General features: G+C 39.7%; 1 protein-coding gene across 3 annotated transcripts in view; it reads left to right on the top strand.

Moving 5' to 3' along the window:
- The window catches only part of KCNMB2 (potassium calcium-activated channel subfamily M regulatory beta subunit 2), a 290,210-nt gene that overhangs the window by 50,185 nt on the left and 214,033 nt on the right, over positions 1-25,992 (top strand). Inside the window, exon 1 of one of the 3 annotated variants that reach the window (XM_070466381.1) lies at positions 8,843-8,926. The exons of the other annotated variants lie outside the window; for them this stretch is intronic. Coding sequence (XP_070322482.1) covers positions 8,907-8,926 — 20 coding nt within the window. The 5' untranslated portion in view covers positions 8,843-8,906. Of the gene's footprint in view, positions 1-8,842; positions 8,927-25,992 lie in introns of those variants that run through there. 3 annotated transcript variants of the gene reach the window in all.

Here is a 25,992-nt window from a genome sequence, read left to right as displayed (position 1 = left end):
GCCTCAACGAGGTTGTATCCTAATTATAAAGACAAGGAAGGTCCACTTACAACAATTCATTTTGTCTCTCCATTCAAGTTTACATAACTGAGGAGGAAATGGCCTCAACAACTCAAGTTCCATTATTTCTATCATCTTTATGATACAGGCTACTCAGAACCTCTCAGTTCAGTACATTGGACAGCACCTTGCCTTAAGCGGGGGGGTCGAGGAGAGAGAGAGAGAGAGAGAGAGAGAGAGAGAGAGAGAGAGAGAGAGAGAGAGAGAGAGAGCCATCTACTGGCCAGAAACCCAAGCGGTCTTTGTACAGAATTGGTTGGAGTAGCTCAGCTGGTAAAGAATCTGCCCACAATGTGGGAGGCCTGGCTTAGATCCCTGGCTTGGGAAGATCCCCTGGGGAATGGAAAGGCTACCCACTCCAGTATTCTGGCCTGGAAAATTCCATGGACTAAGTCCATAGGGTCGCAAAGAGTTGAACACAACTGAGCAATTCTCACTCACTTTTTTTTTCCCCCCAAATCTTTAGATTCTAAAATGAAGGAGAAAAATAATATTCCTTTTTCATCACATGTTTTTCCTCATAGTGAGATCTACAGATACCCATTTCCATTCCTCAAACAGAAGAAGCCAGTTCATACAGCCCTGGACAAAGGTAACTGACTGGGGCCCAAGAGTTCTGTTGGGCCCCAGTCAGTTCTAAGGGCTTCCCAGATGGCTAAGGTAAAGAATCTGCCTGTCAGTGCTGGAGAGGCCAGAGACATGGGTTCGATCCCTGGGTTGGGAAGATCCCCTGGAGAAAGGAGGGGCAACCTACTCTAGTATTCTTGCCTTGGAGAGCCCGTGAACAGAGGAGCCCAGTGGGCTGTGGTCCAGGGGGTCACAAAGAGTCGGACACAACTGAGCATGAATACATGCAAGACTAGTGAGTTCTGTATAATCTTGTCATACTCATTACTTTGCAGATAAAAAGAGCATAAAAAAATGGCTAAGCTTTCAACTTTGCCAGCTTTTCAAATGCTTTGAAGTTTTACCGGAAATGCTTTGAAGTTCCAATTCTGATGTTGCTAATGTATCTTCCCAAGTAACCTCTGATAACGTGTTACTTGGTGACTGAATGTTGAAGGAATAGTGCATAGTGAGTCTACATTTTCCCTGTGGATATAATTTCATAGCCTAATTAAGCCAGTTAAATGAACAAGAGATATGATTCCACCTGAAATTCTCTTTCCTCTGCACAAAAGTATTTCCCTTTTTTAAAAAGTAATTAAACTTTGTGTCTTGACCCAGCCACCCTTAGTATATATTCCATGCAGCTAGTCCTAGAAAATATCCTAGTTGCTTGAAGACATAATCATGGTAACATTCATAATGGTAAAATTTTTACCACCATTCATAAAAATTAATTCTTACATTGTATATCAATTTATAGAGGGAAAACAGATCAGAGAGGGGGTAAATCTAAGTTTCTAGAGCAGATACTTAAGAATTTTGAAGAAATATTCTCCTGTGATATTTATGATCTCTAGCTATTGATATTCACCAAGAATACCTTGTTTTGAAAGCAAGTGTAATTAAGCACTCCTAATACTTAATACATTGTTTCCATGGATTATTACAGTGTCCATCGAAAATAGTTAAAGCAGGAATCAGTTACCCCATTTTAAGGATGAACAAACTGAAACTGAAACTCAGAGAAATCAATTAATTTCTGTAAGTCACATAACTAGTGTGTACAAGGGCTGGGTCTCAAACCCAGCTCCAATTCAAGCATTAATCTACACCACTATTTCTCATGTACCTATGGACATACATATTGGACCCCTCCTCCATGAAGGTCGATAATAATCCACTTGTTTCTCTTTTCACATGTTCACATATCCTTCAGTGCATCACTTTATTTTCCAGTGCTGAAGTGAAAATAAGGTTAATAAGTAGGTGGACAAGTAGACATAATGTGCTTCCTGGGATGGTATTTAATCTTGTGCACAAACTTGTTTTAGCCAATAATGCTTAATTTTTGAACTTTAAAATTGCTATATATGTCAACAACAATAATAGCAATTTATAGTGAAATACTAGTTTACTTGCAATCTTTTCTCTAAAATGTTCTGACAACACATATCGACTTGAGGAATCATCTCACTATCCCAGTTTTGCCCCCATCATGTTAAATTTCACATTGTGAAGCTCTGGCCTCGTTTTCCATTTTTAAAACCTCCCAATGACTCTATTGTCCTAAGGAATAAACTTAGGATGATGTTCCATCCATCCATGAACTAATCATCATTTCCTCTCCAAACTCCTCCAACACTTTCCTTTCTCTTTCCAACTGAAATGAACAACTTTGCAGTTATCCAAAATAGCCCAAGTCATTTTATATCACCATGCCTTTGCCTATAGTCAACCTTCTTTCTGAAAGGTCTCTTTACACCTTTTGGGTACCGCAAAACTCTACTCTTTCTTCAAAGCCAGTTCAAACATCTGTCTGTAAAACTCCTGGAGCATCATCCTGCTCCTCCACCAAGCAGGTTGATGATTCTCTTCTTTGCACATAACTATATTCGAGTGAACTATTAGGTTCTTGGTTGGCACCTATCACAGGCACCTATCAGTTGTTTGTATGTATCCTTCCATGTTTTATCTTACTGCCCCTGTTCCTGGCACAATATACAGAGAGATATAGTAGGTGCTCCATAACTGTTTGGGCTTCCCTGTCAGCTCAGACAGTAAAGAATCCACCTGCAATGCGGGAGACCTGGGCTTGATCCCTGGGTTGGGAAGATACCCTGAAGGAGGGCATAGCAACCCACTCCAGTATTCTTGCCTGGAGAATCCCTATGGACAAGAGGAGCATGGCAGGCTACAGTCCATGGGGTCACAAAGAGTCAGACATGACTGAGTGCCTAAGCACACATACCATAAATATTTACCATATGATCAATGAATGCATGAATACCCATTTAACAGATAGGGATTATAAGCAAAAAGTTGTTAGTCACTCAGTTGTGTCCGACTCTTTGCAACCCCATGGACTGTAGCATGCCAGGCTCCTCTGTCCAAGGGATTCTCCAGGCAAGAATACTGGAGTGAGTGGCCATTTCCTTCTCCATATAAGCAAACATATGGGTAACTAATAAAACAGAAATTCATTGATTTTTCTCGAGGTCACAACCACCTGAAGATGAAATATTATCTTGTCTGGTCCTTCTTATACCCTATTCTAACTAATATTAATGTAAGATTATCAAGGATCTCAAACATATGATCTTGGTATTTAATAACATAGTTGTTTAGGACCTTATGCCTAATGAGAATAAAAAGGTGATTTATTCATGTTAGTAAAATTCTAGTGCCATCTCTTCTGCACTTGAGCAAGACTTGTGATCTTGCATACTCTAGTTGTTGGTACGCTTTGCACCCCCCCTCCAGTCCTGCATCTTTAAAAATAAAATAGCAAGATGAAACAAAGGGAAATTCCAGTGTTTCTGACGCAAATATGGATCCTTTGGATAATGAACAACCTTAATCACTCCAGACTCAGTCCTCTGAACACCACTTACATAGTAAGAAATGCAATCACCAAATCTAAAGAACTTTGCTGAGACATGGAATGAAAAGTTATGATTTTGAAGAATAAAATCTAAACAAAGCCTTGAAAAGAGAACTAAAAAATGGATCTGGCACCTAGTTCACTAATTTTATAATTGAATGCCTATCTTAAGTGTTATTTTGGATCATTTATTCACAAATTCATACAACAATATGGGAGGTTCTTCAAAAACTGCTGTGGACATTGTGTAGGTTATAATGCAAATATATCTACAGATAGAAATATTTTTAAACAAATATATTTGAAGAAAGAAATATTTTAATAAAAACTCCCAAGTTTATAATTTAAAGTCTCATTCATTAGTATAGATAAGTGCAATCAGGGTTCATGAAATTGCCTTGCTTTCAGTTTTAAAATCAGATCAATATTGAAACAAAGATTTTATTTTGTCACAATGTTGTGATGCAACATAAACACTGTGAGCAATGCAATAGCAGGATTTAGCCTCTGCCTTCTAGATGCTCAAAGTGAAAACATTTATACAAATAAAGCCTATGAGTCATGCTAAAGGAGAGATCAACATAATAAAGTACATAGAAAAATTCCCCACCTAGAGGAAATCAAGGGTTTCCCTGATAGCTCAGTTGGTAAAGAATCTGCCTGCAAAGCAGGAGACCCCGGTTCAATTCCTGGGTCGGGAAGAGCCCCTGGAGAAGGGACAGGCTACCCACTCCAGTATTCTTGGGCTTCCCTCGTGGCTCAGCTGGTCAAGAATCCACCTGCATTGTGGGAGACCAGGGTTCGATCCCTGGGTTGGGAAGATCCCCTAGAAAAGGGAAAGGCTACTCACTCCAGTATCCTGGCCTAGAGAATTCCGTGGACTGTATAGTCCATGGGGTCACAAAGAGTTGGACAGTACTGAGTGACTTTCACTTCAGAGGAAATCAAGAACCACTTTATGGAGAGGAGTTGCTTTCAGGAACAAATAACATAATATATATTAAAGCACTTTGAAACCACAAAATTCTGCTCCAATATTAGATGGTTTTTTTCCCAAGAGCTGAATGGAACAGGTTGCACTCTAAAGTACGCGTCAAGAAGGATAGCTGGATTAGGCACTTTTAGAGGTAAAAACATAGGTCCACTGAGGGCACACAGATCAAGAAAATACACATTACCCTCCAGACAAAGAGATGCCAGGCGGAGCAGGTCCTCCTGGAAGAAGGGCTGTGGAGAAGAAACTAGTTTGGAGACCCCGGTTGCCCTGAGGCCCTAAGCAGCAAGACTTGTACTTCTCCACTCTTGGTCTCCACCCCTTTAACTTGACTCTTCACAGGGCCCCTCTCCCTCTCACTACAGAACCTCATGAGCTTTCTTTTACCCAGCATATGTTTTCTCTCTCACTCTGTGAGCATTTCTCCTTCATATTCTACTTGTCCTTATCCAGCTTGGTCTCAGACTCCACATTAGGGCTGCCCTCTCTACATATACCTTTTTCATACCAGGTCATGTCAAATATCCCCATGGAGCTTAAGGATGGGCTGCCCTAGAGTGAGGTGCCCAACAATTGTCCAATCAGCTTTGATCAAAGGGAAAGGGTCAAGTGGCTCAAAATATGACTGTTTGGTCTTTCTCTTCCATTCACACATTTATTTATGCATTCTTCACCTGTTGTTTCATGTGTTAGATGACACAATGTGAACAAAACTTCTTGTTAAAAAAAGTCCCTGTGTTTATCATGCTTTCATTCTTATTTGGAGACACAATAATAAAAATAAGAAAACAAGCAAGCAAGATAAATTCAGCTGGTGATAAATGCTACAGAAATACTGCTAATAATATAATACTAAAGAAGAGTAACTGGAAGTGGGGAAAAGAGATGCTAATTTTGGCTGGGTGGTTACATAAGGAAGTGGTATTCAATAAGTAAAGAAACAGAATGAGTAGTGTGGTTCAGTAATGGGTTATTTTATAACCACCAATAACATGTATCTGCTAAGTCATCATACCAGTTCTCCTCCCAACCAAGATTAAAATGAATATATCAGGCTTAAAATGTACATACAAGTTATTGCAAGCATTGAAGAATCAACTTACAAACATGTAGAAGCACAAATCCAAGACAATACAGAGACATTCTAGTGATAGTAAGAAATAATGGCAATCGGCTAAGATTCCTATTCCACAGGATTGTTAACAGGTTAAAAGCCAGTATGATATCAAGCCTGTAAAAGCAATTTTAGATATGGGGGATCACAATCTTTACTATTAATAAGGTAGAATGAAGGGAAGGACACTGAATCCCAAGCCAAGTAGATATCACCAATTCCACTTTTTAGAAATTCTGAGTAATCCAAAAATGCTTATATTTCCCTGGTGGCTCAGACAGTAAAGAATCCACCTGCAATGTGGGAGACCTGGGTTAAATCCCTGGGTTGGGAAGATCCCCTGGAGAAGGGAATGGCCACCCACTCCAGTATTCTGGCCTTGAGAATTCCATGGACAGGGGCAGGATACAGTCCATGGGATTGCAAAGAGTCAAACATGAATGAGTGATTAAGCACAGCACATCAGTAAGTTATTTAACTTTTCTAAAACTCAGTTTTTTTCATTGGCAAAATTTATGATTTAAAGAGATGGTGTAAAAAAAAAAGAAAGAAAGAAAGAGATGGTGTATATAAAATTTGGGGCACAAAATAAGAACTCAATGATCTTAGTACTCTTTCAAGATAGAATAATTTTCCATACATAAAAGTTATTACAGTAGAAGCAGAAATAATATGCTTTGAGTTCAGTATAATTTATGGTTTAGAACTTTAAGTGAACAGACTAAGTGCACATTATTTACTTGATGTATGAAATGGCTGCCTTAGAGTTATTAATATATTTTAAAATACATGTTTCAGAAATAAAAAAAGCTATTATAAAAATTGCTATTATACTGACAGGATAATTGACTGTTTAAAATATGATCTATCTGCTATTTGCATTTCACAAAGTAATGTAAGCAATTACATTATATTCATTGGCTAATCCTATTCTAATCATTAGCTAAATCTCATTTTCTCATCTAAACCAGAATTAAGTTACACAAATACAAAAAGGAAACTCAATAATATCAAGTTTCAGTCTCTTTTTGGCTGAGAACTTGTGATAAATATTACTTAATTCAGTAGTTGAAGATGGTATTCTGTGACCATAAAGATGCAGTTCAGAAAACCGAATATTATTTTCAAATATGACTGAGTCACAAAATGTCAGAACCATAATGACTTGCCTTTGATTAGAACTTACACTATGATGACCTCAAGAAGATAAAATCTGGAAGTAGAAGATAAAATTCCTTCCTAAGACTAAGATTTAAGGGCTTCCCTTGTGGCTCAGATGGTAAATAATTTGCCTGGAATGTGGGAGACCTGGGTTTGATTCCTGGGTCAGGAAGATCCCCTGGAGAAGGAAATGGCAACCCACTCCAGTTTTCTTATCTGGAGAATCCCATGGACAAAGAGCCTGGCGGACTATAGTCCATGGGGTTGCAAAGAGTGAGACATGACTGAGTGACTAACAGCAAATCTAAAATTTACTAGCTGTGTAATCCTGGGAAGCTACTTAAACTTTCTGAGCCTCAGAACTCTCATTCATAAAAATTGTCTACCCTACTCTCTTCAAAGGGCTATTCTGAAGAACAAATGAGACAATGCACATAGAAGCACTCAGAAAACTCTGAAACACTAAAACAGAAAGGAAGAAACAAGGCAGAGATAGCGGCTCCTTTATTTGAGCTCCCCTAGAAGGCTATTCATCAAAGAAGGCAATAGCACCCCACTCCAGTACTCTTGCCTGGAAAATCCCGTGGACGGAGGAGCCTGGTAGGCTGCAGTCCATGGGGTCGCTAAGAGTCAGACACGACTGAGCGACTTCATTTTCATTTTTCACTTTCATGCATTGGAGAAGGAAATGGCAACCCATTCTTGCCTGGAGAATCCCAGGGACAGGGGATCCTGGTGGGCTGCCGTCTATGGGGTCGCACTGTCGGACACAACTAAAGTGACTTAGCAGCAGCAGCAGAAGGCTATTCACTGCAGTCCATAGTATTATAATCACCTGTGCTCATAGTCTGAAAGGGATACTGTAGCAGGAGGAGAGTAGAAACCCAGAGTCTGTGCAGCTCTGGACTAAACCATCTGCTCTCAGCAGCCAGGAAAACCTGGGTTGAAATCAATTATTTAACCAGAAACAGTGTTATTCGGTGATGTTCTGTCTTGTCCAACTTCTACAAGAAAACTCACAAAGAGCAGCTAACAAAGAGGTTCTCCTGGCTGAGGGGGTTAACCTTTCTGCTTCAAGAAGGTGATGAAAGGGGTAAGCTTATAGTTTTTCCATCCCAGCCAACAGACAAGTTTAGTGGCTCCAGAGTAGTCCATTGTTCACTATAAAAATCCTGAACAAGAGTGAGAAATTGGTCCAAGGTTCGAGTACTAAAGAACTCTTACATTTATAGGCTAAGATAAATTGGTCAGGCTTAGTGGGAGATGTTGCCCCCAAGCAATATGCATTCTGATGTTACAGAAGAGTCTGTTCAACCTGATATAAGTCCTCTCTCCCCACTTCCTTCTCCAAGAACCAAAGTTTGTATTGAAAACTCATCCCTATTTCTTGATTTGAGACCAAATAGTCATATTTCTATGATATTAATATCAAATAAACAGGACTTACTCAAATGTACTCTCTTGATGAAAGGGCAAGTTAATTATTACACCTGTTGTTTTGCACTGGCAAAAGATTTCAAATGTCTTCCTCCATTCGACTCAAAAAACAAACAGAAACCATCTGAGGCAGAGCCACTGTTTATATACTGCATTTGTGTGCACCCATCACTGTTCGTACTTCTAACAAGGAGTGTTTGTCTGCCAACATTGTCAGATTCAGCAGCAAGGCGCTTCTTGACAGACTATGAGAAGGGTCCACAGAGGAAATCCATCATCTGATCAAGGCTAACGGGCAAATGAAAACTCTCTGGGCAGGATCCTATTTCCTTCACCTAGATTTCAGTGAACAGAAAGCAGATTATCTCTCCATGCAATTAGCAACTCTAAAAGTGTTTGTGGTTTTAAGACTTTGGCAGAACTTGATGAAAACATCATCATCATCATAATACACTTGTACAAGCTCTAATTTCAGTGGCTCTTTTGTCCCACATGATGCATGATGAAATTTATGAAGGTCTGTTTTCCCCCCTCAGGCTCATTTCTTTTTTTTTTTTTCCACAGAGCCAATCTGCATCACTTAAATCCAAACTATTATATTAGCCATCCTTTTCACTAGACTAGAGAACTTCTTTTTAATTGTCCATATCATGGCCACCATGCATCAAAGGTAGGATCATTATTTTCCACTTACTTTCTCTTCTAGAGACCCAAATTCTTATAGGAAGAGTTTTTAGGATTAGGAAGAGGAGACAGTCAGAGACTGGGAGCAGATTTCACCAGCAGCAATTTGATCTGGGTCTTTGACTAAACCAAGCCTGGGACACTTCATGTAATACCATACTCAGGGTTCAGTCTGACTTGTTTTCCTTACTTACATAGGCTGGACTAAATGGGATCTGATCTAGGGACTTGGGCATCTGAGGAAAGTTGCCTGAATAATTTTGCATTTTTATTATTAAAGCAATAGAACGTTAGTTTTCTGGGGCACTTGTAGTCTCACTTAAAACATGTATAAAGTGCTTTATTGGAGATTATGGCACTATTGGGAGAGAGAGCAAAAGTGATCATTTATATGATAATTTGAGCTGATAATTTAGGAATGATTCATTCTCATAAATGTTCCACACTGTGTGTAAGTTTATTACTTACAGAGGTCCCATCTGGAAAGTAACGCCTTTTATAACGCAAGCTTTCATTTCCTTTTGTGTTTTCTGTATGGGTAGAGTGGCATATAAAACAGTGAGGTTTTAAGGTGTGAGGACTGCCACAGCTCCTTTTCCTGCTGTTTCTCTGCTTCATGCTCTTTGCCTCGTTCGCAGAGACTGGGGTAACTGGCATGGGTGCATTACTGGAGCAAGAGGGGATTCTGTGGAGGAAATTCAAGTGTGGAATGGGGGTCTGACTATATGAATTCTAACTTTCCTTCCCACGCTGACTTTCTCCAGCCCTAAACAGGAGTTGTAAATAATTTCTGGCTGCAAAGATCTGCAGAGATCCAAATCAAAACAGAATTTTGTGGTATGTCATTGGACAGAAAAAAAGATAATGACTGTGGCTAATAGGTCAAACAGGAAGGCTAAGGATATACGATTTTAGTCAACATTTTATTTCAGCTTAAAATAAATCCTGGGTCTTTAACAGTCAGTTTTCGAAGGCAGTCTCTTATGTTATGGTCTTTCTCAGAAGATGAGGGGAAGGCAGGAGTTTCTAGAATCATGTAACCAAAGATGACAATAATAATCTCTACTAGTAAGATAAGTAGAGGGCTGATAAAAGGTAAAATTGATACAAGGTAAAAGTGGCTAAAGATCTTATCCTATTTTTTTTCAGGTAGGTAGATAAAAATATATTTTCTCTAAATATTTTTTCTCAATGTTTTTCTTGTAGCCCAAGTTATATGTGATTGCATGTCCTTTACCTTCACAAAAGATAACAATTGCTAAGATGTTATTGAATATTATTTTCTGTTTGTGTGTATATTTTGTTAGAGTTTTTAATTTTTGTAGTCAAATATGCCAGTCTTTTCCCCTTATCATTTCCCTTATGGTTTCAGGGTTAGATGTCAAGATTATAAAATTATTCTCCTAAACTATTTCTAAGAAAACATTGTCTTTTTGCATTTAGAATTTTAATCTACTTAAAATTTGTTTTGGATTATATAAAAGGAATATTCTTTTTTTTCCAAATGGGTATAATAAAACAGTCTCTTCTTCCTTACTGATTTGAAATGCCATGATTATTATATAAACATAATATTGGGATGAAGGATATTTGTCTTTGTATATACAGGATATACAGAATTTGTATCCTATTCTGCTCCATTGGTCTGTTTATCTTTTCTTCTACTGATCCTGTATGGGTGTTAATTTCTGGGGATATTGCAGTATTTTTTCTGTCTACTAGGGAAAATTTTTGGAGAAGGAAATGGCAACCCACTCCAGTATTCTTGCCTGGAGAATCCCAGGGATGGAGGAGCCTGGTGGGCTGCCGTCTATGGGGTCGCACAGAGTCAGACACGACTAAAGTGACTTAGCAGCAGCATCAGGGAAAATTTTTAACCATTCTTGACAGATAACTCCTAGTAAATTTTCCAGCAGAGATGAACTATCCTAGGCTGAGCCAAAGCCTGGGAAGTGTTAGGAGATAGAGGACAGAAGAAGGAGCCCTGGGGTCCAAGGCACTTTCTCCCTTAATAAACAGAATTTGGTGGGTTGGCCATATTTTCCAGTGATCTTTCTGTGGGAGGTGTCAGGGGAGTTTACCTGACCCGCTAGGAGATAGCAGGTGGCAGAGCACCTGCTCGGGCAGGAAAGTATTCCTGACCAGATTCAGTCCCTGCCTCTAAGGACACAGCATTAGCAGGGAAAGGCACCCAGTCAGAAAGGGGTCTCACTCCAACTGGAAGCTGAATGAGAGGTTTAAAGCCCAGCCACTACCACCTGAGGTTAAAAACAAAAGAGCTTTATCAACAAATAAATCTTTTAACTAATGGGCTGAATGATTTTCAGGAAACTGAGCAGGGAGATGGCAGAAACTAACTAGAACTCTGTCAGTGGAGTATGTTAGCAAATTGCAAATAAAGTCTCTTCATTTACTTCTCACCACATATGACTTTATAAAAGCAAAATTTTGGTCTTTGTAGAAAGGGATCCTTGTTAAAAATAATGTTATGTATTAAATGTTTATTATGTACAAGAAACACACAAACATAAGTGTGTGAGTACATATATTTAATTTTAGAATTTATAATTTTACTTTACATATCTATATATCATGTGTGTGTGAGTGTGTGTGTGTGTATACATCTTCATTTATTCATGGTAAGCACCCTGGGAGGTAGCTACAATTGAAGATGCTGAGGCTCAGCAACCCAGCATCATCACACTACTTAGAGGACCTTAGGTCATTACTGCACTCCTCTAAACCTCAGGCTCCTCACGGAGAAAACACAAGCATCTATGCAAAGCGCTGTCAAGAGTAATTTATGAGATAATGGATACAAAACATGTGGCACAGAGCCTGGCACAAAAAAAGAGCTCAACAGCTAAGAACTGTTCAGGTCACACAACTATTGATGACCACACAGAGTCTATGTGAGTAAAATGATTCCCTTTGGGCTGACATCAAACACTAAATACTTATTAGGTTGGGATTTTTAACCATCTCCTGCAGAATAAAAAGGTACTTCAGAAGAAAGGTAAATATTTACCTAAAAATAAAATTATTTAAAATATAAGCTCATTATGAAACACATGTAATAGATTTTTACTCCAACATTTCAACAGCTCAGCTTTCATCTTCCAAGCCTTCCAGTCAGGTGAGCAGATTTCCGGACCCCAAATTTCTGACAGAAGCACTAAAAATTACTCAATTCTGCCCATACACTTGGTTCCACGCAAGGCTACATTCACACTCGGAAGCCTGTGCTGATTCAAAGGGCTACTGTCTCTGCTCCCCACAGAGCAACCCCGTCTCTTTCCAGATGGACCATGCTGATGGCTCAGAGGTGGCCTGTACATCCCAAAGCTCAGACACAGCTCTTTCAGCTAGCCCAGCCAGGACCCATTTGCATCTGGAAAGGGTCTGTGTGGGGCCATCTAGAAGGGTCTGAGCCAGTCATCTCAGAACATTCCAGTAGGCATTCAGTAAGCACTTGCTGGTTAACTGATTGAAACGTCAGGGCAAGGCGAAAGCTAGGGCTCAGAACTTCATTCTGTCATTCTCTAAATCAAGAGGCCTAAAGAAATTCCAAACACTTTGAATTGTTTGTTTTGAGGGTGAATCTTTCTAATGACCTTCTTAGCTAAAGCCACAAAGAGATGGGATCAAGTCAGATCTGTTTGCATATCAGCGCACTAAAAATGACTGGCCCAAAAGAGTGACAGTGAGATGAAAGGCTTGGTATGAGATTAAAATGATTCAGATTTAGGAAGTTTTCACGGAGAAATTGCATCTACCCATTTTCTTTCTTCCTCTTCTCTCTCTCTTATTTAGTGCTAGGTCATAATGACAGATGGAAGGAAAGAAGGGAGAATGGATTTTTCAAGAAGAGTTGGTGTAACAATTTTATCTGTCCTTTTGTCCCTCCTCTTTTCTCCCCCTTGTAGTAAACACATTATGCTACTCATTATGCTACACATTATGCTACATAATTAATTAATTATGAACATTAATTTGGTTGACATTGGATTTAAGAAAAGGAGTTTTCAAATTTTCAATTTTCAAAAAGGGATACTTTTCTAGGTTTTATATCTATAACTTTAGTTTCTGTCATAACAAAACAGATAACATAATCACATGAAAATTTGTTTTGGAAAATTAAAAGAGTTGCCCACTGTCCCACTACTTAGACATAAGAGCTGACATTTCAGTGAGAACTTTCTACATGCCAGGCACTTCAGCAAGAGCTTTATGCATTAACTTGTTTAATTCTCACAACACCACCATGAAGTAAGCACTGTTATCTCCCATCTACAGTTGAAATTAAGGCACAGAGTAGTTGAGTAACTTACCCAGAGTCACACAGCTTGTATTGGTAAAAACAATACTCAAGTCCAGAAGTCTGTTTATGATGCACAAACTTTCAGACACCCTACTTTCATCTAATGCTTTAATTATGCTTTAAAATAAAGTTAAACCCATACTACACTTAAAATTTTGGAGCAGGACTCATACACATTTTCCCCCAAAACAAGGGAGATTTCCTAGCCCCTATTTGAATGAAAGAGAAAGCATATCTATTAACCTTATTCCCAAATTTCTATGATGTTGCATGTGTCACTATAAAACAAAGAACATAAGATTAGTAACTGAAAGCAAATTACTTCAAAATTTTGCCTAGGAACTGTCAAGTGAGTGTATGCTCCTCGGTTCTTGTCTCGTCACACCAAAGATTTGGAGTGACAGACATTAAAGCCCTCGGCGTGTCACAGCTCTCGGGTCTTGGACAGACCATGTTATAGCTCTCAGGTCTCGAATGGACCATGTTATAGCTCTTAGACAAATCAGTGTTACAGCTCTGTTTTATTTAGATAATAGCAGGAAAACCCATCTTTGAGGCGTGAGGGCATGTCGACCCAAAGATGCAAAGAGAAGAGCACCGCAGCATGCGGGGGGGTCGGGGGGGAGAGAGAGAGAGAGAGAGCACATGACCGCGGGGACAGTGGGAGAGAAAGCGCTTTGGCTCCTCCTTTTATGTTTTTTCCTCCTCCTGGGCCTGCCCTATGCAAATTGGGCTTAGCCAGGAGCGCTGTTTGTTCTACCTGAAGTCTTCACTCAGGTCCTCAGACCTTCATTTGACTTTCCTTTGTTCTATTTTCATGGGCTTTTCCCTTCCTTGTCTTTTGAGTGAAGTGAGTGAAGTTGCTCAGTCGTGTCCGACTCTTTGCGAGCCCATGGACTGTAGCCTACCAGGCTCCTCTGTCCATGGGATTTTCCAGGCAGTAGTACTGGAGTGGGGTGCCATTCCCTTCTCCAGGGGATCTTCCCAGCCCAGAGATGGAACCCGGGTCTCCCGCATTGTAGACAGACGCTTTACCACCTGAGCCACCGGGGGAGTCCTTGTCTTAGCCACCGCCATTTTGGACTCCTGTTTTCTATTCTACCTACCTAACAGAAACATTAAAAAGTGGTATGGTCTAGAATGGAGAAGAGGCTGATGTCTCATAAATCCCTTTTTGATGAGACTTTTTAACTTTAATTTTATTCTTTGAATTGCATGATTGCCAGGATTTCACTGCTTTCCCTTCAGAGCTCACTTCTTTTCTAGAACCATCAGCTCTACCCAGGGAGCTCCAAGGTATGCAGATGGAGCTTATGAACTCTCCTTCCTCCAAAAATGTTTCCTGTGCTCAGCCCTGGACCTCCCTTGGGGAGGAAGCATTCCCTATCCTCCTTGCTTTAGACCAATTTTCCCAAGGAAACTCACTATGAAGAAAGCAGCCCTCAACCAGAGCTTCCCATGACTAGTACAAAGAGGCCACCCAGCGTGCATTTATACAGTAGACCCTTGGATCCACATGTAACTTATAGTCAGCCTTCCTTATCTGAGGTTGCTGCACACTCCCAGGTTCAATCAACCATGGACCATGTATTAATAGTATCATATTTACTATTGAAAAATACCCACAGATAAGTGGATCCACCACAGTTCCAACCCCTGCTTTCAAGAATCAACTATAATCCAATGTCTGTATCAAGGGCTGAAGGGCAGCTTGGCCTCAGGAGGAGAATGCTGGTACCTGGGTTCTAAGTTTGACTTTAAGGCATCACCCATTCCCTGCTATAGACAAACCCTTTAACTTCTTTGGTCATAATCATTACTCTCAAAAATGAAGGCATGGACTCAACCAGTGCTTTCCTGAGACACCCGGGGCTCTGATGTACATGACCAAGTGCCAGTCGACAGGCTGACAAAATCAGACCTAACCTTTCCCAAGGTCCTAGCTTCATTCAGAGCAATTCTGCCTTTATCTTTTTATATTTGGGAATTCTATATAAACTCTACTTGAAAAAAGATTCTGCAGCTAAATATTTTTTTGTAAAAATTACTGGATTACATTATTCCTAAAGTCTGTTTCAGCCCTATGTGATTTTTTGAAATAATAACCCAGTTGAAGTTTGTATATTTCTGTGCAAGACCAAGAGAGTGTGTCACCATCACATCTGTAGCATATATTGTATTCTAGAAGCCTTTTTTTTTTTTCTTAACCTTTTGCTTTCACTGGCCATATTTATGAAGGCTCTGAATTATCTTAATCACACCAGCAGCTATAGATCTGATTCAGGCTACATAATGTGTGATCTCTTACTCCTAGCCCTCAAGTAAATCCATTTCCAAAGTGTGATCTCTTACTCCTAGCCCTCAAGTAAGTCCATTTCCAAAGGCATAGTTTGACCGCATTATTTCAGACTCTGGAAAACCAGGAGTTCTAAGTGGAATACAAAGGTAATGCTGATGAGCCTCTGCCTCCCCCAAAGGACTGATCACATCTGGTTTCCTAGACAGACGTTCACTGAGGACACAGACATCATTTAATGTTTATGTTTATCTCAGACTCCCCTAAGAAATGATACAGATGTGAAATGCATCAAAATTAGGAGAACTTGATGCTCAAATTGCTAGAAAGGGATGGTTGGGTTTATAATTATCATGTTATGCTGGCATCAGCCATGAAATATTCCATGATGGTGTGTATTTTTCATAAAAACAGATATTTAGTAGGGAAGAACTTTTTAAAAAGTGTAATGTTTGTCAGCCTAAGATCTGGGAAATACTATAGTCTATCTGTAATCTATATGCTTTTTTTTTTTTTTCCTTTTTTTGAGTAGACTCATGCCTACATACTTTGTTTCACTCAAATCATTCCAAATTGTGGTACATAGACCATCTATATTAGTATCATGGTAGAGAGGTACTTTAGAAAAGTCGTGGTTTATGGTGGATCAGAACCTCTGCAAGAAGAAACTATATTGTTAGCATGCTTTCTGGGGCTTCTAAAGCACAGTAAAGTTCTTTTACTTTGTGTGTGATTCTATTGCTGTAATATGGCCTCAGAATACATCATTTGTATATTCCAAATGTTTTGGCCACTAAAGGTATGAGGTTGGCAAGTCCCCTGGCCATTTAATTTAAGTTTTTAATGAATTAAGGACAGTGGAGTAGGGTTGAGGTGGAAGTGCTGCAGAGTATCTCTAAGGCCCCTGCCAATTCAAACATGCTACTCTTGATGCTGTTAATATTTGGGATCTCTTCAAGAAAATTAGAGATACCAAAGGAACATTTCATGCAAAGATGGGCACAATAAAGGACAGAAATGGTATGGACCTAACAAAAGCAGAAGATATTAAGAAAAGGTGGCAAGAATAAACTGAAGATCTATATAAAAAAGATCTTCATGATGCAGATAATCATGATGGTGTTATCACTCACCTAGACCCAGTCATCCTAGAATGTGAAGTCAAGTGGGCCTTAGGAAACATCGCTATGAACAAAGCTAGTGGAGGTAATGGAATTCCAGTTGAGCTATTTCAAATCCTAAAAGATGATGCTGTGAAAGTGCTGCACTCAATATCCCAGCAAATTTGGAGAACTCAGAAGTGGCCACAGGACTGGAAAAGCTGTTTTCAGTCCACTCCCAAAGAAAGGCAATGCCAAAGAATGCTCAAACTACCATACAATTGCACTCATCTCACACACTAGCAAAGTAATGCTCAAAATTCTCCAAACCATGCTTCAACAATATGTGAACCTCAAATATAGATATTCAAGCTGTATATAGAAAAGGCAGAGGAACCAGAGATCAAATTGCTAACATTCATTGGATCATCGAAAAAGCGAGAGAGCTCCAGAAAAACATCTACTTTTGCTTTATTGACTATGCCAAAGCCTTTGACTGTGTGGATCACAACAAACTGTGGAAAATTCTTAACAGATGGGAATGCCAGACCACGTGACCTGCCTCCTGAGAAATCTGTATGCAGGTCAGGAAGCAACAGTTAGAACTGGACATGGAACAGACTGGTTCCAAATTGGGCAAGGAGTACATCAAGGCTATATATTGTCACCCTGCTTATTTAACTTTTATGCAGAGTACATCATGAGAAATGATGGGCTGGAGGAAGCACAAGCTGGAATCAAGATTACCAGGAGAAATATCAATAACCTCAGATATGCAGATGACACCACCCTTATAGAAAGTGAAGACGAACTAAAGACCCTCTTGATGAAAGTGAAAGAGGAGAATGAAAAAGTTGGCTTAAAACTCAACATTCAGAAAACTAAGATCATGGTGTCTGGTCCCATCACTTCATGGCAAATAGATGGGGAAACAGTGGAAATAGTGACAAACTTTATTTTGGGGGGCTCCAAAATCACTGCAGATGGTGAGTGCAACCATAAAATTAAAAGACACTTACTTCTTGGAAGAAAAGTTATGACCAACCTAGACAGCATATCAGAAAGCAAAGACATTGCTTTGCCAACAAAGGTCAGTCTAGTCAAAGCTCTGGTTTTTCCAGTAGTCATATATGGATGCAAGAGTTGGACAGTTAGAAAGAAAGTTAGAAAGAAAGCTGAATGCTGAAGGATTGATGCTTTTGAACTGTGGTGTTGGAAAAGACTCTTGAGAGTCCCTTGGACTGCAAGGAGACCAACCAATCCATCCTAAAGAAAATCAGTCCTGAATATTCATTGGAAGGACTGATGCTGAAGCTGAAACTCCAATACTTTGGCCACCTGATGAGAAGAACCGACTCATTGAAAAAGACCCTGATGCTGATGAAGGTGGGAGGAGAAGGGGACGACAGAGGATGAGATGGTTGGATGGCATCACCGACTCAATGGGCATGAGTTTGAGTGAACTCTGGGAGTTGGTGGTGGACAGGGAAGCATGGTGTGCTGCAGTCCATGGGGGTCACAAAAAGTCAGACACAGCTGAACTGAACATATGCTTAAAGGCCAGAGCAGCTTATTACTTTAGGTACTTTTCAGTTAGAGCTAATAGCCATTAAATTGCACATATTCAACCTGGATATACAGAAACTTTTTAAATATTTATGTACATATTTATGATGTGTGAAATAGAAAATGATACCTCTGGGAACAAGTTTCAGAAATTGGAAAGTATCTAATAAGGTAAGTGAAAATGCTTCCCTTGTGGCTCAGCTGGGAAAGAATCCACCTGCAGTGCAGGAGACCTGGGTTTGATCCCTGGGTTGGGAAGATCCTCTGGAGAAGGGAAAGGCTTACCCACTCCAGTATTCTGACCTAGAGAACTCCATGAGCTGTATAGTACATGGGGTCACAAAGAGTCAGACACAACTGAACGATTTTCACATAAAAATTCATATATCACTTGACTCCTAGAGAGACAATCACATGAGACATCTTGAAATTCAAATTTAAGAGATACTGTAGAGTCTAGCCAGAGAATACCCCATCAAAAGACATGATTTGGTCCTTTATAAGTCTGCATTATTATTGGATCAGTTAAGGTTTCTGAACTTGTTTCTAAGTAGGTTTTTGTTTTTGTTTTTGTTTTTTTTTGAGTCACTGATCTGAATTTCCCCTCTGATATTTTCTCTAAAACTAGACGGTGACAAACTTTTATTGATTTTGACCAATAGTTATTCCATGTCCATAGTGTGTCATGTTCTACTTCCTGAAATACTTTTAATCATCTTCTTTTTCCAGTGTCCCAGCCATAAACCCATTGTAACAATGCCTGTGCCATTGCCATGTCCTTCCAAGGGGTTACCCCATTTCAATATATCTTCTTCTCTAAACTTCTAAAATGTAAATCTGATTGTCACTCTTCTGCCTAAAACTCTTTATCCCTATTCATTCACTGTTGGGATAAACATGACATGCTGGACCATTCATTTCCTGGCTAAGCCTATGTCTTTTGTACAGGCTTATCCCTAGAGGCACTGAAATTACAATCATGCCAAGTTCTTAGATAACTATGAATTTGAAGATGCTGTTCCCTCCTTCTGGGATGCTCTCCTCCTTATGTACCCAATATGCCTGGCATGTTTGATCAATAGTAAGAAGACCACTGAGACCAGAGCAAAGTATGCAAGGGGAAGACTATTAGGAGATAAGTTGGGAGATAGCAAATAGAGAAGATCATATAGCATCTTATATGTAGAGTGAGATGGAGTGTCATTGGAAGGATTATAGCAAAAAAGTAGCATCATCTGTTTCTGTTTTGTATTTTAACACGAGTTCACTATGGCTGCTGAGGTAAGAATGGTCAGCGGGTGTGGGGAAATGTGATAACAGCAGAAACAGAGAAATCACTTAGGAAGAATCACACTAATTGGAACAAGAAATTAGTGTAGAAACAGTGGAGGTGGTGGAAAGTTATCTGACTTGATATATTGTGAGACTAGAGCCTAGTATTTGCTGATGAATTCATGTAGAGTGTGGCAAAAGGAAGAAATCAAATATGATCCCCAAATTTCAGAGCAGTTGGAAAATGGAGTATTCATTTTTTGAAACATAAAAAGTGCAACACATTTGCAGGGAATGGTAGCAAAATTAGAAGTTCAGTCTTGAGGGTGTTGAATTTGAGGTGGCTATAAGACAGCCAAGTGGGAATGCACTATAGGCAGTTGGATGTACGAGTTTGGAAATTAAGGGGGGGGGGTGTATCTAAAGAAATTAATTTGGAAGTTGTCAACATACATTATTTATTAGTGAGTATAGATATAAGAAAAGAATGTCAGCACATAAAAACTGAAAAAGTGAGATGAATGAATAAGTGAATGAATGAGTTATACTGATTGAGATGCCAAGTTGCAGAGAAAAGTAAAGAGTATAAGTCCCATATCAGTAACATTCACAGGATTTCATTCTTTACCTTCTTCTCTAATGGAAAACTTGGCAACTTTCATTTTCTAGAATATACCACTAATGAATACAGATATAGTGAATACAAATATCTTTTTAAATATATTGAATTACTGATGTCTTCTTATTCTGTACTTTAGTGGCCATATATTTGCAAAAAGAAACAAATCAGTGTATCAATATGATGAGGCTGTCAAGTTTTACATGTGGATATCGCAGCTTCCTAGTGTAAAGAATCTGTCTCCAATGAAGGAGACCCGGGTTCGATCCCTGGGTCAGAGAGATATCCTGGAGGAGGAAATGGCAACCTATTCCAATACTCTTGCCTGGAGAATCCCATGTACAGAGAGGCTTGGAGGGCTACAGTCCATGGGTCACAAAGAGTAGGACACGACTGAGTGACTATCACTTTCACCACAGCTACAAGAGATGTTCGAGCACATTAAAAATTCCTCACATCCTCACATGATGGTTTCCAGTTTACAATGTGCTGTATCTTCATCACCTCTGACTTTGAGTCTCATGACATCCATACATTTGGCATGTGGGCAGTATTGTCCCCTACTTAAATATGAACAAACTCAGGCTCAGGAGGCAAAGTCATTTGTGTGCTTAGATGAGTGAGTCTTCCTGGCTTGAATCCTGGTGGTCCAATGAGTGCCCCACTCCATTTCTGAGGACCTCAAGGTCTGCCCCATCCTTAGCTGCAGCCCAGTAAAACTTTCACATGGTGGGAAGAGGCATGATCCCACTTCCATTTCATAGAAAAGACAGAAAATAACTGGTCTTCAGTGGATACCATTTAGCAGCTCAGTTGCTCTGCATATGTCATGGAACTGGGTTGAATCATCTGAAACACCCTCAGGCATAGGATCCCAGGCTTCCCAAACAGCTGGGAAGGAGAATAGTGACCCTGAAATATGTCTGGATTCACCAACCACTTAACCACCTCACTCCTGTCAGCCTTTGCCTCCTTCATGCTTGGATTTGAGCCTTCAGACGCCGAAACATACATCTGTCCCCTACTCAGATCTGATGTCTCTCCAGCGTTAGCCTCCCGTCTTGGACACTTTCCCTTTAGGAACTAAGTTTCTAAGTCCTACCTATACATTCCCCACTGCATCCAGATACAGATGACCTATTTTACAACTCCTCAATGACAATGCAGAACAAGAGCATAAACCACTGCTTTTACACTTGCTACACCCTTAGCCCTTACCCATGTTATCTACATTGCATGACAGTCCTAAGCAGAAAGACAGTATTTTACAAATGAGGAAACAAACTCAGAATGACATGACCAAACTCTTATGGTCAGATAGCTGCTATTAATTGGAAGAATTAAGATGTGAATCTAAGTCCTCATTACCTGAAAATCCAAACTCTCTCCTTAATCCTTAACTTTGCACTACTTCCTCCTCTCATTAGAACCCTGTTTCATTCTCTGTAAGACAACATCAACACAGTCTAAATTAGATCTATTTTTGCCCTCTGGATTAGGTTAATTGCTTCTTGGTTCTGCCTTAAACAATCCAACAAAATTTTCCATGATCTTCTCCCTTCTTTATCTCCACATCCCCACTACTACCACCTTGGGGGGTGTTAAAACTTTTGTTAGAATTGGTGAAGTCCAGGAATGAACCAAGCATCTTTACAACAGGCAGACTGAAAGGAACTTCCATATGTCTAAAAGACAGAAAATTCAATTTTGTGTCAGGCTCCAATCTGCTTCTCAAACAGCTCCCATAAATCTGTACTAAAATCAAAGGAAATGATTTATAACAGAAGCTTGTTCAGTTAACACCTCCATCCCATTGTTTGCTCTAAACCAAGGTTTCTGTGTGGCATGTGGCTGGAAAGGAGAGAAGAGGGTCAGTGGGGTTCCTATCCTGGGGCTCAATATTCCCAAGTGTGCCTGCTGTTACTCTCTACACAGATGCCAGACATCATGGGGGCACGTATAAAGAAACAGGGTTAGTCACACAGTCTCAAGCTACCTGCCTTAAACGGGCATCATGGGGAGGAGTTTAAGTCACTAGCTGACATTCTCATGCTTTTTGCCCATAATGCACTTTTATCACATCATAAAGGAGCTCCTCAGCCAGGTGGAAATCATTGCCTGCTGAATCAATTATGATTACAGGGCACTCTGGAATGTTCTGTTGATTGTGATGTTAATAGGTACAAAGGTACACAATGTGCAGCTCAATAACCATTCCATTAACGTCTAGTTTAAAGTTTATTTCCAATATCATCATTACGAAGGAGAAAATGACCCTTAGGACACATTACTGGGAAAAGTATGCAGGCATCTGAAAGCCACTTGCCTCTCTCCAGCTTCATTCCTCACGAAATGAGCACGACTCTGAGTTTGCACAGTCAGACACAGTGAATAATCAAAGGGAAAGTTTTGACTGAAATAAAATTGACATGCAAAGCATGAAAGTGGGGACAAAGTCACATTGTCATTTCTGTTCCTGACACAGTGATAAAACAAACACACCATTCACCATGAATCGCATTGAGACTCCCAAAGCAGAAATACTGGAGGCGCTAGAATACTACCGTGTCAGGAATTTCATGTAAATTTATTTGAATAAATTCATTTTCTGGATTGCCATGATTCTGTTTTACATGGCTATGGCTAAGGTATTTCAACACTGGTTTTCATCTTTCCCTCTCTGCCTGAGCTATACTAACTGACCTTATAGATAATCTCCCTGACTGCAATCCCCTCTTTTGTGTTGACTCTGCAATTTTCCAAAGTTAAAATCTGGGTGGAAAGGGAATGACAGGAAAATCAAATCATGAAGCCTTAACAAGAACTCAGATGCCTAAATTCTAAAGGGATGGTAGTTTAATGACAAGAAATCTGTAGAAATATAAAGACCTCAAGTTTTTAATTAGAGTCTGACACCAGCCTCAAAATCTCTACAGAGTACACAGTCATGAGCTCAGATTATCTGACCTTTTAGCTACACTCTTCATCTGAACCCAGAGAACAGCTCCAGGTAAAAAAGGGTTTGGTGAGCTGAAATTGGGTTTTATAGAGGACTCTGCATTAGAGCACAGTCAAGTGATAACTACTTATGGGTACTTTTCTGAGATGCAAATTATAGATAATTAACATTCATAAAAGCATTACAGAATATAAATTGTTAAACAGAGGTAAAGTGATCAGTCTTCTTAGGGATCTGATAGATGTTCTCTTCATTCATTCATTTGTTCATTCATTCATTCAAGTAAGGAGACTTATACAGGGGATACACATCAATAATAAGCCAAACGGCTGGTGAGGCAGAGATGAAAAGAAAAAGCTATGATTACAGTAGTTTGTTCATTGATCAGAAGAGAGAAAAGGGGAAGGGGTAAAGGAAGGGACAAAATGAAACTGGTGATATATGAACTGTGTTTTAAACATGTATTGTCAATCTGTCAGGAGATAGAATGGAAAAGGCTAGAGACAGAGGGAGAAACATGAACAGAGAGATGGGGTACAGGGAGCATGTGCCCAAGGAATCTCATTTGATCTAAGATATTCAAGGCTATGTTTAGGTTAAGCACTGAGGAAAGACATCATCCTGAGGGTCTTGTGAGTTATGTTAAGGAGGGTGTACACTTTCCTCTAAGTCAGTTCTTTTCAATTCTGGCTGTACCTCACACTAGAGGAGCTTCTGAGATATACTCAGACCCCCATTCTAAGAGATTTGAATTGTTGGACTTGGGGAAGGTCTTGAAGAAGTGATTTTCAATGCTAACCAGGTATATCTGGAGCTAAGCACCACACTACAGGGATAAAGTTATGCTGAAAATGTTTGAGCAGAGAAAAGTCAAGGTCAGTTCTATGTTTTAGAAAGGAGTCTAGCAGATGTGGGGAGAAGTGATGGAGAGAGGTGGAAACCGAGTAGGAATCTAGCATAGTCTCTTAGAGCAGTGGTGTTCAAACCATGGTTCATCAAAACTTTAAGATTGTATGGAGTTTCTGCAAGAGGTAAAAAACACTTGCCTTCAACTTTTTAAGCAAGCATTTAATTACTGTCAAAAAGAATTTAAAAACCTCAGAGAAAAACTACCCAAGGAGACAAAAGACCTGTATTCCAAAAACTGTAAGACAGATGAAAGAAATCAAAGATGACACAAACATAGAAAGATAAACCATGTTCTCGGATTGGAAGGGTCAATGACTGTACTACCCAAGGCAGTCTATGATTCAATATAATTTCTGAGATCTTTAATAGGTGAACAGCCTGGGATTATATGGCAAGCTGGTTTTTTTTTTTTAAAGGGTGAGGGGGTGAAGGAAAACATCACCAGGCTACAGGACTTTTTTAATGCTATACAACCAAACCAGAACACACAATGAATGTTAAAAATGAATGGCCACCCATGACCCCAAATTTCCTTTTTTCTTTCTTTTTGGCTGTCATGTGGCTTGTGGGATCTCAGTTCTCCAACCAGGGATTGAACCCAGGCCATGGCAGTGAAAGCCAGAGCCCTAACCACTAGGCCATCAGGGAACTCCCCCAAATTTCAAATATTTGTGTTCCTCAAAGAGTCAAACTCTTTATCATATGTTGACTTTTTTTCTTATATGTTTACTTTCTTTTTAAGTTGTGCCAAAATACATATAAATAAAATTTACCGTTTTAACCATTTTTCAGTGTACAATTTAGTGACATTAAGTATATTCTCATTTTGTGCAACCAGTCTCTGGAGCTTCTTCATTTTGCAACTGACGCTCTAGTCCCATTAAACAACAACTCCATCCCCTGGCAACCACCACACTTTCTCTTTCTATGAGCTTGGCTACTCTGGATATCTCATTAAAGTGGTATCTACAAAATTAGCCCTCTTGCATCTAGACTATTTCACTTAACATAATGTCCTTGAGGTTTACTCATGTTACAGCATATGTCAGAATTACCTTTCTTGTTAAGGCTGAATAATAATATACACATACATAAACATTTTGTCATCCATTTGTCTGTCGATGGGCATCTGGGTTGCTTTCACCTCTTGTCTCCTGTAAACAGTGCTGCTTCGAACATGAAGATATCCATTTTCAGTTCTTTGGGATATATATCCTGAAGTGGGATTGCAGGATTATATGGTAATTCTATTTGTACTCTTTTGAGGAATACATTGACTTTTAATAAGTTAAAGCTGCACATTGGGAAATAAATGTATCCTTATAAAAAGCAGCAGTATCTATTTTACAAAATAAAGTTCTACGTAAGAATTTATTGAAAAATTGAAGAGGGGGTAACTTGCTGCCTTGGACAGAGAGAGGGAGCAAGGGGGAGAGGAGGAACCACAGGACAGCAGCTCTGTCAATTTGGCCTTTGCCTAAAATTTACACATCAGTAGAGAAGGTTCCTATCAGCAGCAGAGAACTGACAGTGGCACTAGCAAGCAATTAGTTGGGACCAGAAAAGAACAAGGGCAACAAAAGGAAGCCATTATGCAAATATCTGGCCAGTAATTGCCTGCCCACCTTGAGTAGCCCTGGCAAAGAATAGAGGTGAGTAACTGACTTGAAGCTACTTGAATTCTGCCAGACTGAATTGTTAGGCCTCTCTATAATTGACAACAGACTTCTGTATACCTTTTCCTCACCAGGCCTACTGTGTGTCTTGGTCTGGTTGGAGAAGGAGGGTGTGAAAAGGAAGGATCAAGGATAATATCCTAGTCACCAGCTCAGATGCATTAGCTGATATGGCAGAGGCCTGGGAGTGGAAGTGTTAGCCATTCAGTCATATCTGATTCTTTGTGACCCTGTGGACTATATCCTGCCAGGCTCCTCTGTCCATGGGATTCTCCAAGCAAGAATACTGGAATGAGTAACCATTTCCTTCTCCAGGGGACCTTCCTGACCCAGG

This window comes from Odocoileus virginianus, chromosome 4 (genome assembly GCF_023699985.2).
Source record: "Odocoileus virginianus isolate 20LAN1187 ecotype Illinois chromosome 4, Ovbor_1.2, whole genome shotgun sequence".
NCBI classification, from domain to species: Eukaryota; Metazoa; Chordata; class Mammalia; order Artiodactyla; family Cervidae; genus Odocoileus; species Odocoileus virginianus.
Note: the sequence above shows the minus strand (reverse complement) of the source record. Positions and strands in the feature narration are given on the sequence as shown.